The 17,056-nt window shown below is 37.4% G+C and overlaps 1 protein-coding gene across 6 annotated transcripts in view; it reads right to left on the bottom strand.

The window, feature by feature from the left end:
• Positions 1 to 17,056, bottom strand: part of DCAF6 (DDB1 and CUL4 associated factor 6) — a 73,537-nt gene that overhangs the window by 19,263 nt on the left and 37,218 nt on the right. For 2 of the 6 annotated variants that reach the window (XM_071433774.1, XM_071433777.1), the window contains exons 11-16: positions 16,448 to 16,615; positions 9,477 to 9,536; positions 3,886 to 3,991; positions 1,823 to 1,938; positions 1,026 to 1,109; positions 536 to 857 (exon numbers count right to left, since the gene is read on the bottom strand). In XM_071433774.1, coding sequence (XP_071289875.1) covers positions 536 to 857; positions 1,026 to 1,109; positions 1,823 to 1,938; positions 3,886 to 3,991; positions 9,477 to 9,536; positions 16,448 to 16,615 — 856 coding nt within the window. The remainder of the gene's footprint in view (positions 1 to 535; positions 858 to 1,025; positions 1,110 to 1,822; positions 1,939 to 3,885; positions 3,992 to 9,476; positions 9,537 to 16,447; positions 16,616 to 17,056) is intronic. The other 4 variants (XM_071433778.1, XM_071433780.1, XM_071433775.1 and 1 more) reach the window with 3 other exon arrangements.

Below are 17,056 nucleotides of genomic sequence, written 5' to 3'. Positions count from 1 at the left end.
AATATTTAATAACCAACAAAAGGAAAAGGATTACAGTTTCTCTTTCAGAGAAAAAGAAGAATGAAAAATTGAACACATCAGTTTTAATATATGTACTACAAACACACCATTGCTACACAAGAGCAGTTAAAAGCTCTTGCTTTTCCAGAATAAGAACATCTAAAGCATAACTAAAGAAAATGTAGGTCCATGTCCCCAAATTTATGAACTTTCTATACTTATGACTAGAGGGAGAATAATAACAAATAAACTGCAAATACTTAGCACTGAGGTATTCAGCAGGCAAGAGATCAGCATAAGCAGATATTAGATCTGCAAGAGCCTTCCTGGCTTGCAGGGAAAATGCAGCTGTACATATCTTACACATAGGCAAATTACACTCAGCCATCAAGCTCTTGGCCAGTTGTCAAAGAACAACTTCAAGGATATGAGGGCTGAGTTTCTCCATCTTTCATTCAAAGCAATAAACAAGAAAAGAGAAAGGAAAAACAAAGCAAGAAGCATTTTTCCAAGCAGAGACAGGTATTGGCCTCACCTGTGGCCAGGGCCTCCTCGATACCTGGCCCCGGGGATGAGGACAGGGTCGTCGTCGCTGTCGTCGGTTTCCTGCAGCGCCGAGCTCCTGGTGGAGGCGTCGTCGGGAGCCGCCAGCCCCGAGGATTCCGGCTGGGACTGAGGCTCCTCGCTGGCCAGAGGGCTGGTGCCACTGGGGTCACTGCTCTGGCTGCAAACGGCTTGCTGTGCCCCCTGCTCACAGGAGGCTTCTTCCTCTGTGTTCCCACAGACAGCATCAGCACTGGGGCCGGCTTTTTCTGCTTCGATTCCGGAGTGCTCAGAAGCAGGTTCATCTGATACTGCTGAAAAGCAAATATTGGGGAAAACAAGTCACAATAACAACTATAGCCTATTTTAGAAATGGTCAGCAAAGTTAAATTATGCAAACTGAGTTAATATTTCATTCTCCACTTCCTCCTATAACTACTTGAAGGACTACAGATACATACTTGTTATGTACAGATACCTACTTGCTTCTGTTGTCTCTGCAGCTTCATCTGTATTTTTCAGCTCTTCAGCACTTGCATCTTCCTTGAGAGATTCATCAGGAACCCCTAAATTAAGCAATTTAATGGTAAACCACATGATTTCAATTAGATGCACATCTATAATGTAAGCAAGTTTAAATGACACCAGCACTCCTAGAAGAAACCAATCCAAGCAAGCAACTCCAAAGTCACTGTCTCTACTGAAATCTCAGCTATCAGTCACATAAAAATCAGTATATATAAACCTATCTAGTTGACCAGGTCAACACACTAAGAAAAATGTAATCATTTCTTGTTCCTGAATGTTTTTAACAGCCTACGCTATGAGGACTTAAGCAGCAAAAATAGCATTTGTACTCTTAATGCAGACACTAACTATTATTTCTGAAGACAAATGAAGTTATCAGTCTATTAAAAGGGATTTTTTTTTTGTATTTCTCTGGAAGTAGTCATTTGACTTGACTGCCCTTTTGGCAATGAACTGAGCAAGACAACACATTTAATAAAACACAGTGAAAGCTTGAAAGAAATGTCGCTCATTTATGACTGCAAAGTGCAGTTGTTTATTTTCCTATACAAATCAAGGCACAATATCCCCTAAGAAGAATAATGTTTTTAGAACTAAAGACAAGGTAAGTCAATGTTTATATTTATTACAGCTATCTCAGGTTAATGTCTTCTTTCCTAAAAAATTCATGCTTTATTATGGCAATGGGAGTCTACCCTACATAGGAGGGTAGAATTTTTGCCTTAGCATTAGAAATCCCAATGTTTCTTACTTGTTTCTTCCCCATCAGGCCCTGATTCATCCAAAGCTTTTGTTTTTACAGAGTCTTCTTGGCCTTCAGTTTTGCAATGACTTCCACTCCCTCTAGAGCTTGAATTTATGCTACTCCTGGAAACATAACATGGAAAAATAAAATAATTTAGGATCATGTAAACACATAAATAAATAAATAAATAAACACACAAATAAATAAAGAAATAAATAAGATCATTTCAACAGCACAGCTTGACCAACATTGTCTATCTCACTGCAGTAAAGTGAGAGCTCCTGGCACCAGCTACAATCAATTCACAGCCATTTCAAAATTCCCTTTTATTGCGTCCATTGCCACTTATCCCACACAATTCCTCTGCATCACAGAACCTTTTTCTCTCCTTCCTTTTTTTTACCTTTAAAGAATGTCATCATTGCTTTTCCAAATACTTTAAGAACTCCAAAGAATTTGCTGTATTTCACTATTTGCACACTTTTTAGATGTTTAAATAATCAGAGATCATCTTATTAGAGGTATGAGCTATCAACTGAGCACTAATAAATAATGTTATCCCACTCAATTAAAAAATATGATTCAGATAAAAGTCTCACCACTATGTCCTTCACCAATAATTATCATTCCTGTACCTTTCAAGGTATGGACTTTCAGTTCTCAAAGTTTTGTTATTTCTCAAGCTTCACTATAAGCTGGTATTTGACATTTACTCCCCATTCATGTTTAGATAATTATTGTGGGACACCATTTTCCCTTTACAATATGGAAAATGAATCCTCAGGAAATATGTAAAATGTTGTCCTTAATGTCATTGAAATTCATGTTTTTAGACTCTCTAGCAAAGACTTGCAGGAAATGCAGTCTTGTTGCTGAGCTCTCTTATGTGATGTGGCCTAAAACTCAGGCAAGTCATTGGACAAAAGCAGAGAAAAGGCAATTATAAGCATGATTCTCAATACTTTAGAGTGTCTTTTTACAAAAGACACTCTTCTGACTTGTGTATGTTATTAGCAAATATTTAATATGCTACATTGCTAGAAGCAGCACAGATCATGCTTAGTTGGGATTCTTGAGAATTCAGTCTAGACTTCAGGAATTTTATGTCTTATGTTAAATCAGAGCTCTTACTCCTCTTGATGAGCAATGTTCTGTGTATTCATTGCTGTACTGGATTTGGAAGCTGTAGGGAAGTTTTTGTTAGCCCTTTCAGTATTTCTTCTAAATCCAGAATGTTCAGCATTGCTTCTGAATGGCCAGACAAGAAGGTACTGCTAGACACCAGATGGAAGATTTTTGCCATTTTATGTCTCATCTCTCTATAAACCTAATCACAGCCTAAACAGTAAAATTTTTTTTTTGACTTGTAGGATTTACATGTCTTCCTCTATTTCATTCTCACAACTTCCAATTCTCAGATCAGGGAGTTATTTGTTCTCAATTGCATCATTTTGTCAGATGGAATTGCATCTTGCTCCTGTTGCTCCACTCTTCAGCACAATGTTTTTAGTCAGCCTCTGAACTGACAATGACTTGCAACTTTGTCCTACCAGAAAATGCTTCTTCCTCTCACTACCCACACCACACTACCCACCACCAAACTCCATGGAATTTGCTGACTAACTGCAGAATTACATAAAAGTATCACAGCAAAACTAATTTTTTCAAAGTTTCCTGGATATTGGAGGAAAAATCAGTATTTAAAGCTCCCAAACTGTGAGCAAGGTGCATGTGCTGTGTCTACAGCCACAGCACTTAAGAGTGGCTAAATGTGGCAATTTCAGTGTTTACAATTCAGGAACTGAGTCACAGAAAGACTCACTTGCAGAATAATTATGTAATTATAGAGATTCACAGTAAATACACAAAAAAGAAGTCTCTTGTATAAATTTCACATTAAGGTACATCTATCTTATGTTCTGAATGCATTAAGACTACAGCCATTTCAAATTGTGTAGATACACTTAAAATAGACAAAAACCACAGGAAAAATAATTTACAGCTATTACAAGTGTTATTGATATGTGCTAATCATGAACTAGTCAAAACCAAAATTAACTTGTTCTTACCACTCATCAGTGAAGTCCAGTTTTATTGTGCTTGTAGTCGTTCCTTCTGTACTGTAGTGCAAACTTAAAACTGGTTCACCTGTTCCTGTTCGTGGCTTATCACTCTCTGTAAATATGGGGTTGATAAAGTTTGAACAGGCATTAGAAATGTACATAAAGTTGCTAGAATTCTGAAGATTAATTTAATTATCAAATGCGGCAATAACATATATATTGTCTGTTTAAGATCTCTTACAGCCCAAGCAAAAAGTTAAAAAGTTACAGAGTAAACACACCAAATTTGCAATGCTTGTAAAATGGTCTAACATTATATGTAATTATAAGAGCAAACAAAGGAGATGCTGTCCTTCAACATGCAAGTAAATAAAATTTCAGATAGATATGTGTACACACAATATAATCGTTAATAAGCAGATCCATTTTAAAGCAAATATATTAAAAGGATTATTTTTAAGTAGTATTCTGTCTTTTTGCCTTAGTAAATACACATGAAAAAAAGATTATGAGATCTAGACATAATCAGCCTAGAAAAATCACCATCCTCTACTTTGTTGCCTACTTAGAACCCAGAAAACTACCAATACCCTTAGCCTGCTGTACATTGTCAGTCAGTTGTCACAAAAATACTGTAAATTCATGTTTCAAGAGTTTTATGCTTAAACCCCTATTTTATATTATAATAACTGCAAACAGAAGGGAGCATTTGTAAAATGGGCTCATTCACAATTTCCAAAAGCAACAGAAGTGAATGGAACTGAAAACTACAGCATACTGGTCACTCCTCTGCTGCAGAGATGGTTCTAAGGATGTTAATAGGCTCCTTCAGAAGAGAACTGCTCAGTGACATCCATCCATCCATCCATCCATCCATCCATCCATCCATCCATCCATCCATCCATCCCCTTGGAGTAAAGTTCGTGGTCACCACCTATCCACAAATGGCAAGTTTGCCATCAGTCCTGAAGTTGGGCAATACTAAAAAGCTCATGGAAAGCAGCACCAGATGGAGCCTTGCAACAGAGGTGCCATTCTCTCAGAACTCAGAGGAAAGGTTTATTTAGAGTATTCAAATGGCCACTAAAAGTCTCTGCTTTTCCTGACTACTGAGCCTTTTATCTCAGGATTATTTGGACAAAACCTTCTGTCCTTTCTTCAGTTTCTAGAATACAGAAATGGGACTATAAATATCCTTGCAGTATTGGCAGCACACTGACAAGTGTAATAAAGGAAAAGCTGCAGATCATCTTTGGAAGTCAGTTAAAACCTAATGTTGCATTCAAACACAAGCCTACAAATTTCCTCACTAAAAAGGCTGTTGTCATAACAGTAATGGCTACAATATTGGCACAGGATACTTAATTTTAAAGATACAATTAAATTATAGCAACTATGAGATAGCACATCAGAATTTAAGCTAACAATCAATGCTCATATTTTTAAACTGCTGACAGGCAGAAGCCCACTCACAGGATCAGAGCAGTGATCAGCTGTGCCAAAGAACTTTAAATATGCACTTCTACATGTTCTGAAGAGAAATTCAAAAACCCAAAACATACCACAAAACCCCTGAATGAACAAATTAGAATACTTTTTTTAAAATGAAAGAATTAACCAATTACAACCATGACCCCAATAATGCACAAGGTATGGGCCCCACTCCATGGGAAGAAAAGCTTATAGCTCCTTTAAATTAAAAGTTCCAGTTACATTCTTGTTAGAGTGGAGCAAGGATAAAACTGATTAATAGAAAGTTTATTTAAGGAACTGGAAACCTAAGAAATTCAAGGAAATATTTTATAGTGCTATATAGACAGTTTGAACAAAAGTGACATTCTTTCTTAACTAAAAGGGTGCTTCCTCTATTTTTTGACAGTCTATGATTTATAAAATCTCTTTTTATAAATGTCTGTTCAGACTTCAAACATCCCTTCCTCAGCAAGTAGAAATATTGATTGATCCCACATACTGCACAAGTCACCAGGAACTGACACTGAAAGCCAAAAGTGAGAGTGGGAGAATTCTTCAGCTTCCTTTTAACAGCCTCAGACAAGGCAGATCTTTGAGTTGGGAACCCAGCTAAAGACAGACAATTTCCTACTGTGAATAATCCAAGACAACCCCCAAATAATGATTTAACTCATGGACTTCCTACTGCTGTGCAAGGCTGGCTTCAGCACAAAACCACTTAATGCTGCCAATCAAAGTAACCAAACCTGGCTATCTACAACGAACCTAACTGAATACCAGGATTGTATTTCTTAAAATCTCAGGGTCTGAAAATCTAACCAAGATGCATAAGGACTGCTACACTTACTCTGGAAACATATTTGTCCACACCCAAAATTTGGAAGAATTGCTGTAGACTTCACTGAAGAGGGCACTGACTGAGAAATTATTTTTACAAGTTTCTGGGAACAGATAGCTGTAAACCATACTGGATAATAGCATTTTCCTAAATCTACAATAACATCAACTACAATTTGGATAGGGTCAGTTTCTTCTTTCAAGTAACTTTAGGGCATAACATAGACACTTAATAAGAACAAGAAACTTTTTAAAAGACAGATGAGAGAAGAATCTGATAATAAACTGCAAAAAATTAGTTGCATGGTTCAATATTTGATATTGAATTTACACAGCTAGTGAAAGTTGACTGGGAGCATCTGTGAAGAAAATCCTTTGCCTCCTACATAACTGAACATTCTTCCAGTTATGAAAGAATAACATAAACCCTACAAATCTTGAACTCTGTTTTCTGGGAGAAATGTGATGGCTAAAGACTTCCCAGATTAGAATGAAGGTCTGTTCTCTTCCTCTAATAAATTCATCCCATCAGGGCAGATCTACTTCACACTGACAGTGAAGGAAAGGAGAGGAAAATGGTCCAAATTCTGTGATCTAGGCAATTCAGTTTATTAATCTGGTTGCCAACTCTAGCAGAGTAATCACTGCTACAAGAGAAAGCTGTAGCTTGTCAACACCTTACTAATTTTTATTCTAAATTCCTCAAAAATACCTTGAAACTTTAGTTAATTTTACAGCCAAACACAAGATATTTTGAAGATATTAACAACACTGTCTAAAGCACACTCCCATTAGATGGTCCATTCTCCAGGTGCCTACAGCAAGGAGACACTTTTAAACTACCACTCTTAAAACTGAAGACAAAATTTCATTCATAACCTGACATGAAAAACAAATCCACAAGCCAAAGTGCATAACTGACAGCAACAACCTTCAGACCCACTTTTTCCCTTAGAAAATGAACCTGTGCAATTGTAACTTCACAGACACTGGGGCTCTCAACCATAAAGAGGTAAGTGCATAAGGACAAGTTTACAGATTGCATTTCCTAATTAAACTAACACTGTAAGGAACTTCAAGCCAGTTTGCCACATCTCAAATGCTGCTCTGTCCACTCGTCTATTGGCAACCTTATGAGAAGAGGCTAGATCACTTCTCATTTAAAAAATCCCAAAATAATTCCTATCCAGCACTATGTTCTGTGTGAAGACCTAAGAGAGATCCTTCTGGAAGGGAGAAAAATTGATCCAAAGAGGAGAAAATAAGTTGTGTATTTCAGAAAAAACAGGAATTCTGCGAATTAAACACATGAAATTTAATCAGGCCTCCGGTTTCCTCTTAACTCATTCCAACTCAGGCAGTAGCTAAAAATCCTAACACTGCAATAGATGTAAAGGCCAGCCCTCCACTATGACAATCACAGTGCAAAACATTTTTAAAAAGTCAAGTGCAGATGACTGATCCATTTCATTTTGTACACACAGCAATGACTTCTGGGTTCTGCTGGACTATCATAATGTTGGCACTATAAATGGATGGGATTACAATAAGAATAAAAAGATCTTTAAACCCAAAACCATTCCTAAGACATGAATGCTAACAAGAGAAACAGGTCCAACAGAAGACAGCTGATTCAGTACTAAATTAAGAGAAAGCAGGAATAACAAGGAAAGCTAATTCTGTATGAAAAGAACTGTTATGACTTCCTTCATTAACTACTTACACTATTTTGAGACTTCAAATGGAAATGAAACTAATGCAGTTAAACTTCAGAAATTCAACTGGAACTCAGCAAACTATTCTTTCTGGTTATCATTTGAACAAAAGATTTCCTAATAAATTTGCTCCTTTTTCAAATTCCTAGTTTTACAAATTAGAAGTAACATTGTCTGCTAACAAAGCAGAAAAACATTGCCTTAAAACAATTTGAGAAGTGGTGAACTGAGAAGCAAATGTATTATGAGTTGGGGTTTTTTTGCATATTAAAAAACCTGAAGTGATTCTATAAGAGAGAATTGCTTAGTTCAAGTAACTTAATGCAGAAAAAACCCAGTTTTCCTAAATTTTAGTTGTAAGAATTTTAGGAAATCTTACAGACTTTCTATGTTAGTTCTAGGTTATTCTACTCTGACAAAATAATGTTTTATTCTGAGTTCAGAAAAGAGAGCATAACTTGGCTACTTTTTATAAGCAAGGTTTCCATCTAAACCTGATTGTTGGAATGATGTAGACTACTAAACCATGAATAATTAGCAAATTTACACATCAAGGTTTAAGGTTATGTCATCACAAAACGTATTTCCACAAAAAGAATTTATTTTGTCAAGGTGCAGCTTGATTTTTTTCCCAACATCCTGGCATCCTAAAGTAAGCCATAATCTCAATAGTTGCCAAACAGACTATTTTTCAGAAGTGGGATTTCAAAATAGCTTTCTAGTTTGGAATGTGAAAAAGACAAAGCTGTTTTGTGGGATTTGAGCTACTAAATCTCTACAGACGCTTTGATATGGAAGCATAATGCAGAGTGTATGGCAATCTATTTTTAAATTAGCATCTATCACTCCTTAATTATTCAGCCATAAATATTCCCTAGAGATGACATTGATGCAGCTGGAGTAGGGTCACCTCTGGCCCACTTCAGTGCTCACAGTTTGGAGACTGATGTATAGTGAGCACAGAGAAAGCTCCCAAGCATTCTATCCACCCCGAGTCCACAGGGATCCTACAAGAAACACCAGTACCTGTTCAGCAGGAGGGGTGAAGGACAAGGGGATACAGAGGGAAGATGCACCTCAGTGCAATGGGTGCTCTGGAGTTACTCAAACTGTGCAGGAATCACAAAGCTGCACATCACTCATGGATAAGAGAAATAATAGGCAACATGAAATTAAAAGGTTATTGCTATCTTAATATTTGCCCTTTGATCCAAAAAGAACCATTCAGAAAAAACCCAACCTGTTCAAATAATTAATTTTACTTTGCATTTTACAAAAATACTGTAAAAACTGTCGGTAAAATATATATGAGACATTTACTGTACCTACACTGAACCATAATAATTGCATGAAGAATCAAGCTTAGGATGGCTTTCAAAAACAACAATTAACCTCACTCTGTTAAAATCATATTGATCATTAAATAATGAGTTTCCAGCAGATCTGCTTACAGAATTCTACTATATGTGGATGAACAGCATTTTTAGACTGTTTCTCATCATGAAAAGCAACTTTAAAAGAAGCATTGCAATCAGCTATGGCTGGGTATAGCGCATTTCCTGTCACACGCACCCTGTGGCTCATCAAGTGACATGGATCCAAGCTGTTTGTTAACCACTGAAGAAGGAGAATCTGAAACAAAAACGAGATTTCAACTTAAAACATAAGCAGCAGAGAACTGCACAGCAATGTCACGATCATATGTTAGTTTAAAATAAAAAAGCAGCAACATAAGGAAGCTTTGGGTTTGTTTAATGAGCAGCCAGCCATATTGCATTTTCTAGGCATGACAGAAGCAAAGCCACTTGTTTCAAACCATTATTTATTCACTGAACAGCCTGAAGCTTGCTGACATGTTGATAATGAAAATGCCTGTCCATTACCAAATATTTTACACTTGTTCTTCACACTTCTGACATATCAGGAAAAACACAGAAGAGTCACGACTCCTAAAGCCTTTGCTCCAGCTACCAAATGACACCAGTATTTCACACCATGTGCAAAATGTAAATTTCAGAATATTTATACTTCAGCATAAAATACTTCATGGCATACCAGTACCTCCAATATTGAAATAATCTTTTAATAATAATGCTTTAGAACATCAAAGCACCAAAATACATCCCAATTATATGACACTTTGGTAGTTCTGCATTCTTAGATGCTGCACCTCTGATGACTGAGAACAAGTCTTGATCAGTTTATCACAGTACCACACCCGTCAGTCTTACAAGCATCCCCATCAATCACATAAACAAATAAATAGAATAATCACCCCCCTCAGCAGATAAGTGCCTTTTTTCCCCCTGGACACTACCAGTTAATAACTATCACCAGCACACATTCACTGCACAGACACAGCAGATGCAATATTCAGTATCTCCTGTGAGTCTATTTCCCTTGTCACCTCTGAAGACCAGATCTTACTTCTACAGTATTTGAAGATGAGCTGATGTACATAAATTAATGCAGTATTCTAAAGATATTGGCTAGAGTATCATATCTTGGTTCCACTTGATAATCATCTATTATAAACAAATCCATCCTAAACTGAAAGGATTTAATATCCTGTATTACAAACTGAGTCACAGTCTGCCAGCACCACAGCATGCTAAGTGACTTTTAACATAAATGTACATCCTATATGAGGAAAGCAATGAAATAATACTCTCTCCTACAGGAAGCTCCCTTCCAGCTTTGAGCCAGACTCACCAGTGAGACCTGTTTTGTAGTACAGCCATTAGACCTGCTAAATTGACCAAGCTGCTTTAAATACATATATTCTCAAGCAGTTGTTCACTCCCAGGCATTGGTGGAAGCATGGCAGTGTGCTCCTTTGCCACACTGATATCCAGGAGCAGGAAAGGGGAGGAGGAGCAAAGGAGAGAGACCAGGAAAGTCTGAGGCAGTGTGCTCTGTAGGGTACCTTGCTTTGGGAACTTGCACAGCTTATTTCTATAACTGAGGAACATTAAATTGGTTCTGGTTTGTCTTCCTTGCTCAACCATTCCCATGCCTTGCACCAAGCACACCTAAGTCAGACCACAGAATTTATCATCTAGATTTATGGCATGTAGCTATTAAGTAGAAGACTTGTAGCATTAATATATTTTACTTCCCAAAAGTGAAGTGTGCTTTATATATAATACCTAAATCAGAAGAGAAGGATTTACAGAGGAGTTTTTTCAATAGACTAATAAGCCACTTTTTAGAAGGTTAATCAGAGCAAAAAGCTGGTGTACAGATGTTCCACATCATGAGATGATCTCCTTGTGTTCCAGCAGACAGCACAGGAATCTGTGCCTCTTTCAAGGGCTGGCTTTGATCTTGGATTCACAAAGTCCATGGCTGGGATTAACTTGTATCAGAAGTGCTATAGAGAGGGCAGACCCTGGACTGCAAGCTGAGAAACCTAATGCATGACAGTGATCCCAGCCATGCTCTGTTCCTCCACTCCAATCCTTTCCAAAAGCTCATATGCCCTTGTTTAAAAGGTATTTTGTGCTGCCAAATATTTCACTTGGCTGGAAAAGCACATCTCATCAACTCTGTAATTCAGACCTGTATGATCAGAAGACTGAACTAACGTATATTAATTAGAAACATTAAGAAATTACCTCTACTACCCCTACCAGCATTTCTGATTTTATTAAGACCTCACTCTATACAGCAGAAAGTAAAAAAGTAGGTATGTTTTGCCATGTGCATCATTCAACCACAGTAGGTGAAAATGAAAAGGTTTCCAGGTAGAAGTCCATGCCAAAGGGGGCTTACACCTCCCACATCTCACTGTTACACCCAAGTCTCCATACCACTCTGTGAATGCATTTCACTTTAATAAATGAATATTTAACCAACATATAGGAAACATCCTAGATACCTGAATTAGCATGGTTAACAATAGAGTTGTTTGTAGCAATTTGAAACCTCCTTGTTTTCTTCTTGTTTTCTTTTCCAAGCACCCTGAAGCCACAGATCACCAGCACCCCCTCAAGTGGCTCTGCAGCCTGGAACCCCCACCTCAGGCAGGGGAATCAGCATGACCATGAAACCAGCCTAGAGAAGTTCAGGTAAATGCCTCTTTTTTTAATATATGGCTTTGTTTTGTAAAAGAAAAATCTGAAAAATTTACTTTCATAATTTCTTTTTAAGTTTTTTTTTTTAAAGTATTACCAAAACTGTGCCATATAGTTAAAAAAACAAACAAAAATCCAAACTCTTACCTGAGCCTTCACAGGCTGGGTCTACATCCCAATGCAGTTCACCACTGGTTGTAATGTCACCAGTACATTCTAAACTGGAGCACCACTTAAAGAGGGAACTGGAGATTCATAAATTTGGGGAACCTCAAACAGAAAATAGAAGATAATTTTAAGGTCAGTTATATGCTGAAGGATCTTCCTATAGTTTGGGCAATCAGCACCTGACTTCACCAAAATATTAGCATGCCATCTCAGTTTTGGTTGAAAAAAAATCTCTTCCTTGTATCACCAGCTTCAGGGTGAGGTCTAAAGCAGTGAGAATTGTTTTGAAGTCCTAAACATGATACATGTAGAGGAATCTAAGAAATTAAATACTTGATTTAATAACTATAAATAGTTGCTTTGCACAGTGAGTACGCTCTCACTTACATATTGTGCACTTCAAATATTATTTCTACATCTTCATATAAAATTTCTACATTGAAGTGTTAGCAAAGAATCTAATGATAAAAACTGCTGCCATTCCTTTGTTCTTCTCCAAAAGCTTTAACACAGAAATTAAGGTCCAGTTTGCTCTGCTTTAGAGACTCACTGTATAGATCAACCAAAAGCTTAAAAAAAAAGTCAATTTGCAGCACAGGTTCTGCAATATGCCATCATGCACATGGATATATCTGCATTCCACAGCAAATGCAGTATAAATCAATTTTTTTTCCTCAGGAAAAAAGGCTAATGTTGATTCATGGTTTTGTGGGTAAGATTAGGTACAATGGCCACTACAGGAATCTTTGATCTATAATACCTTTTTTCTTTTTCATTTCATGATCATTTCAAATTGAATTCCATCTCCTTAAAATTCTCAGAATGAGAAGTGATGTAGTAATGGTGATGCATATGTGGCATAGCAGCAATAACAACAGGTTAAAAATGTTTACTTTCTTTGTTGTTTGCATATAGCACATAAAAGCAGTTTTTTAAATACTTCACAGGATGTAAATGTTATGAAATGCCACAAAAATGCAAGGAAAAACTAGGTTTTTGAGGGAGAAATCATACAATAAATAAAAATCCATATTTACTGGATTATTTTTACTGTAGTTTCCCTAATTAAATAAAGTGGTAACCAAGAATATCTGAATCTATTCAATACCTAAGCAAAAGCTTGAAGACAAAATAGACCTGATCCATGCAGCACACACTGCTTCTAAAATTCAGCCAAATTCCAAATTTAGTATCCACTAAAACAAAATCTCTGTCATCTGAGACCTTTTGTCTCAGAGTCAATCTCCCTTTCACATTCAAAACTATAAACTTTTGACCATATTTTTCTAAATAGGTTAACTACTACAGATTGATCTTACAAATGCTCTTGTAACTGGGAGACAGAATAACTACCACACAGTCTAATTTTCTATTAAACCTGCAAAAGCTTTCAGCTCTTGACATTTTCTACTTGTTATTTCTTACATGGCTGGGATATTTTTCTCTTCCTACTCAAGCTTCTGTGCCTGCAAAGATAAGGATTAATAATGAAGTACGAATCAGAAGAAGTGGCCTTAGTCTCACACTGAATTCCCTTCAAAATTGCAATTGCAATTTATACAGGTTTTATCGGAGCAGGGATTGAGAACTTGCAGACACATTTTGTGGTGTAATTTTTTTGTTTGAAAATTTACATCTAGTATGTGCCTGAAAATGGAATACCCGCCTCCTGACAGGGCAGCAAAGACAACCTTTCAGGAAAAAAAATAGAGACTGTCTCTGTATAGGAATTTATTACATTTAAAAGACTCCAAACAATTCAAAACTACTCACTTATTTTTCTCCTACCGTATTTCTGAATAACCAGCTAAGCACAGGGTTAGAAAACAATTGTGTCTATGGAGAAACAAGGGACCAAAAATGTGCAGATCTGGTTTTCCAAAGGAATAGATTATGAATAAGCAACTTACAAAAATAAATCTTGGGAGGTCAGAAAAGGAAAACAAAACAAAGTAACTTTCAAAAAAAGAAAAGAGCAAGTACAGAGAATATTAGAGAATATCTCCGTGTCCAGACTGCAGAAATCTTATTAAGTAAATAAAAAGTGCAAAGGAGATCCCCAGTCAAAAGAAATGAGCTTTGTTTGGTCCCTCCCAGAGCAGAGGAAGGAGGAATGCAATGAAAGAAGCTGACAAAGCACAACAGGAATATATTATTCTTACACATACAAATAGAAAGGAAAAGACAGTATAATCTTTTATCAAATTTCTCTAGAACTAATTGGCCAAACATATTAAATATTTTCAATTCTAAATTTCTCATTTTATAACTTCCACTGCTGAGGACAACAATTCCACCCACCAGACCAGACCTCAATAAGATACATCCAGATGGGCTGGAAGTCAGGGAGAAAAATGGTTCCCTTATTGTCTCCCCAGAAATAAATGTTTCCATAGCACTGAGTAAATCTGTCTTTCAAAGCAATTATTTAGTATGTAAAATGGTTAAATTTGCAAATTCATTGTCATGTAATTCATGATATGACAATGTAAAATGTAAATGTAAATTCATTTACATGCAGAAAGAGATAAATGCTTGAATATTAGTTTCCTCCAAGGCTGTGTCTGTGGCTCCTGGTGATCCCAAACAAAAGGACTGAATGTTTCCAAGAGTTCCCTTGAAGTTCTAACCATGTGGGAACTCAAAAAACTCCAAGAGGCAGTGTTGGGGAGGTCCAAACTATGTACAAGACCCCTCTGCCTCCAAATCAAAGCAATTACTCAGCTAAACCTTTCCATTTGTGGCACTATGGATCCCACCGTGCTGCAGGAACCCCACAGGCAACAGGGAGTAAAAAAATTACAATGCACCCTTGAAGGAGCACTAAGGAAGAGATGGGAGAGATGTACCAAGTGAAACCCAGACCAACACTCCCTTCAGAGGCAGCAAAATCACCACAGAGAAACCTCCAGACATGGCTGTAAACAAACTTTATTCCCTACTTCAATTCAGTGGGAAGGAATTTAGCAAAAAAAAAAAAAAAAAAAATTAAAAATTAAGCCATTCTGAAAAGGAAATGGGAGATCAAGATTTATTGACTATGTTACAATTTTTCCTCTATCAATACTTAAATTTGAGTTAATAAATTCTGATATTCAGTTTGCTGGACAAAAAAAAAAAAAAAAGACAAAACCAAAACTGGTAGATTTTTGAGGTGTGTTTTTTGTGTCCTGGCAGGAAACTGCAGCCCCCTAGAAGGCCACCACTACCACTGCTGTTCCTGTTCTCCTACAGATAAACAGGCACCCATGGTTGCCATCCCTAAGATAGGCACAGACCCTCCCAGGATGGACTGGTTTCCAAAAACACTCTAAAACCTCACTGCAGTATTTTTTAGTGTAGAAAGTTATTCAAAATTCAGTAACTGCATATTGTGACTAGAGCATCAGCCGCTGTTACATTAAATTGTTCTGTGGAGCTCCAGATTAAGGAATAGACTGAACCATGGCAAGATAGCTGTAAATGTGTGACACAATCCTTAAAAGCAATTTAGCCACATCTCAACTGTCACAGGATTTATCCACAGCAGAGACACTGCTAGACATGACTTTGCAACACAAAATACACTGAATTCTCACACAGCATGCAGCTCACTCATTTTTGCATGGTGCCATGACAAAGTTTGCTTCAAGTTTATGCTTTAGGGTTTGCCTCTTTATTCATATGCATGCTTCTGCCCTAACTTTCTCAAATATGTTATTGCAAACATATTTGAGGTGTTCTTGTAATCATTTTTAATTTCTGTAAGACAAGAGAGAAAGAGGATGGTGAAATGAAAAGTTGCTCTGTTAAAAAAAAGGAGAGTATATCTGGGGACTTTGGCTAGGTACAAGTATTTTCACTCCACTTATTGTAAAACCATAGCACTGAAGAGTGCCAAAACTCCGTTTTACTGAATTGTAACTCTGGTTTAGAACACATGCTAACCCAAAGCCAAGTCGTAAATGTTACTGTTGGATCCAAGTAGCACCAAAACGCAATTTCAGTGTGCAATTCTCCTTCTACTCAGAACACTGCAATTTCTTGCTCAGCTGCTCTAACGACCATTGCGCAAGCCTGATACCATGCACCTGGAAAACCATTTCCACACGGTGTCACTCAACCCAAACATGTCAGATCAATAACCCTGTCCATCCAACCACTTCCCTGACCATGTGATGATAAACACCACCACATGCAAGGCAAGACAAGCAGCGAATGCAGCAAATGCCTTGTTCTGGAGGAGAAGCATCTCAGCAAACAACAGCAGCACAAACTACAGCTACATCATCTGCTGGAGAAACCTTGGCAAGTGACAACCTGCTGCCTGAGGGTCCTGTGAGAAGCCCTTAGGGGTGGGCTGCTCAGAAGAGGAGGGCTGTGGTGCAGAACCCTCAGCCAGCTCTCGCTGTCTCTGCTGCTCTGCCTTCTTAAGCCTCAGTCGCTGCAGGCCCCTACGGATTATTGCTAACTCGGGTCCCATTAACTCTGACAAAAGGGAGGGAGACAGACAAAGGGGGGAAGAGAGAAGCATTGAGCAATCAATATATAGAACAGAGAGGAGGGGTGGGGGTCTGACCAAAGAGACAAGCAACAGGTACTAAGTGTCATTACAGTGAAAAAAAAAATTACTGACAGCCAGAAATCATCAAATAGAAATATTGAAATTGGTTTTCTCTTCCTAAAGGCATGAATCACAGGATTTAAATGTCCAGGATTTGTGCCACACAATATAGCCCCCTCCCCATCTCCAGCAATGAAACCATTAAACAAAGAATTAGTTAAGGAAAATAGATACAGCCTGGTTAAATCAAAACAAAGCACACAACAGATGTATTTATTTTGGTGTTCCTAACACACAGAATAAATGAGAATATTTGGTGTAAAACTATGCAACTGTGGTCTACAGGTAGTGTTTCAAAATGAATG

The sequence above is a fragment of the Agelaius tricolor genome, unplaced genomic scaffold (assembly GCF_023055355.1).
Source record: "Agelaius tricolor isolate 1412-34295 unplaced genomic scaffold, bAgeTri1.0.p SCAF_9, whole genome shotgun sequence".
Taxonomy (NCBI): Eukaryota; Metazoa; Chordata; class Aves; order Passeriformes; family Icteridae; genus Agelaius; species Agelaius tricolor.
Note: the sequence above shows the minus strand (reverse complement) of the source record. Positions and strands in the feature narration are given on the sequence as shown.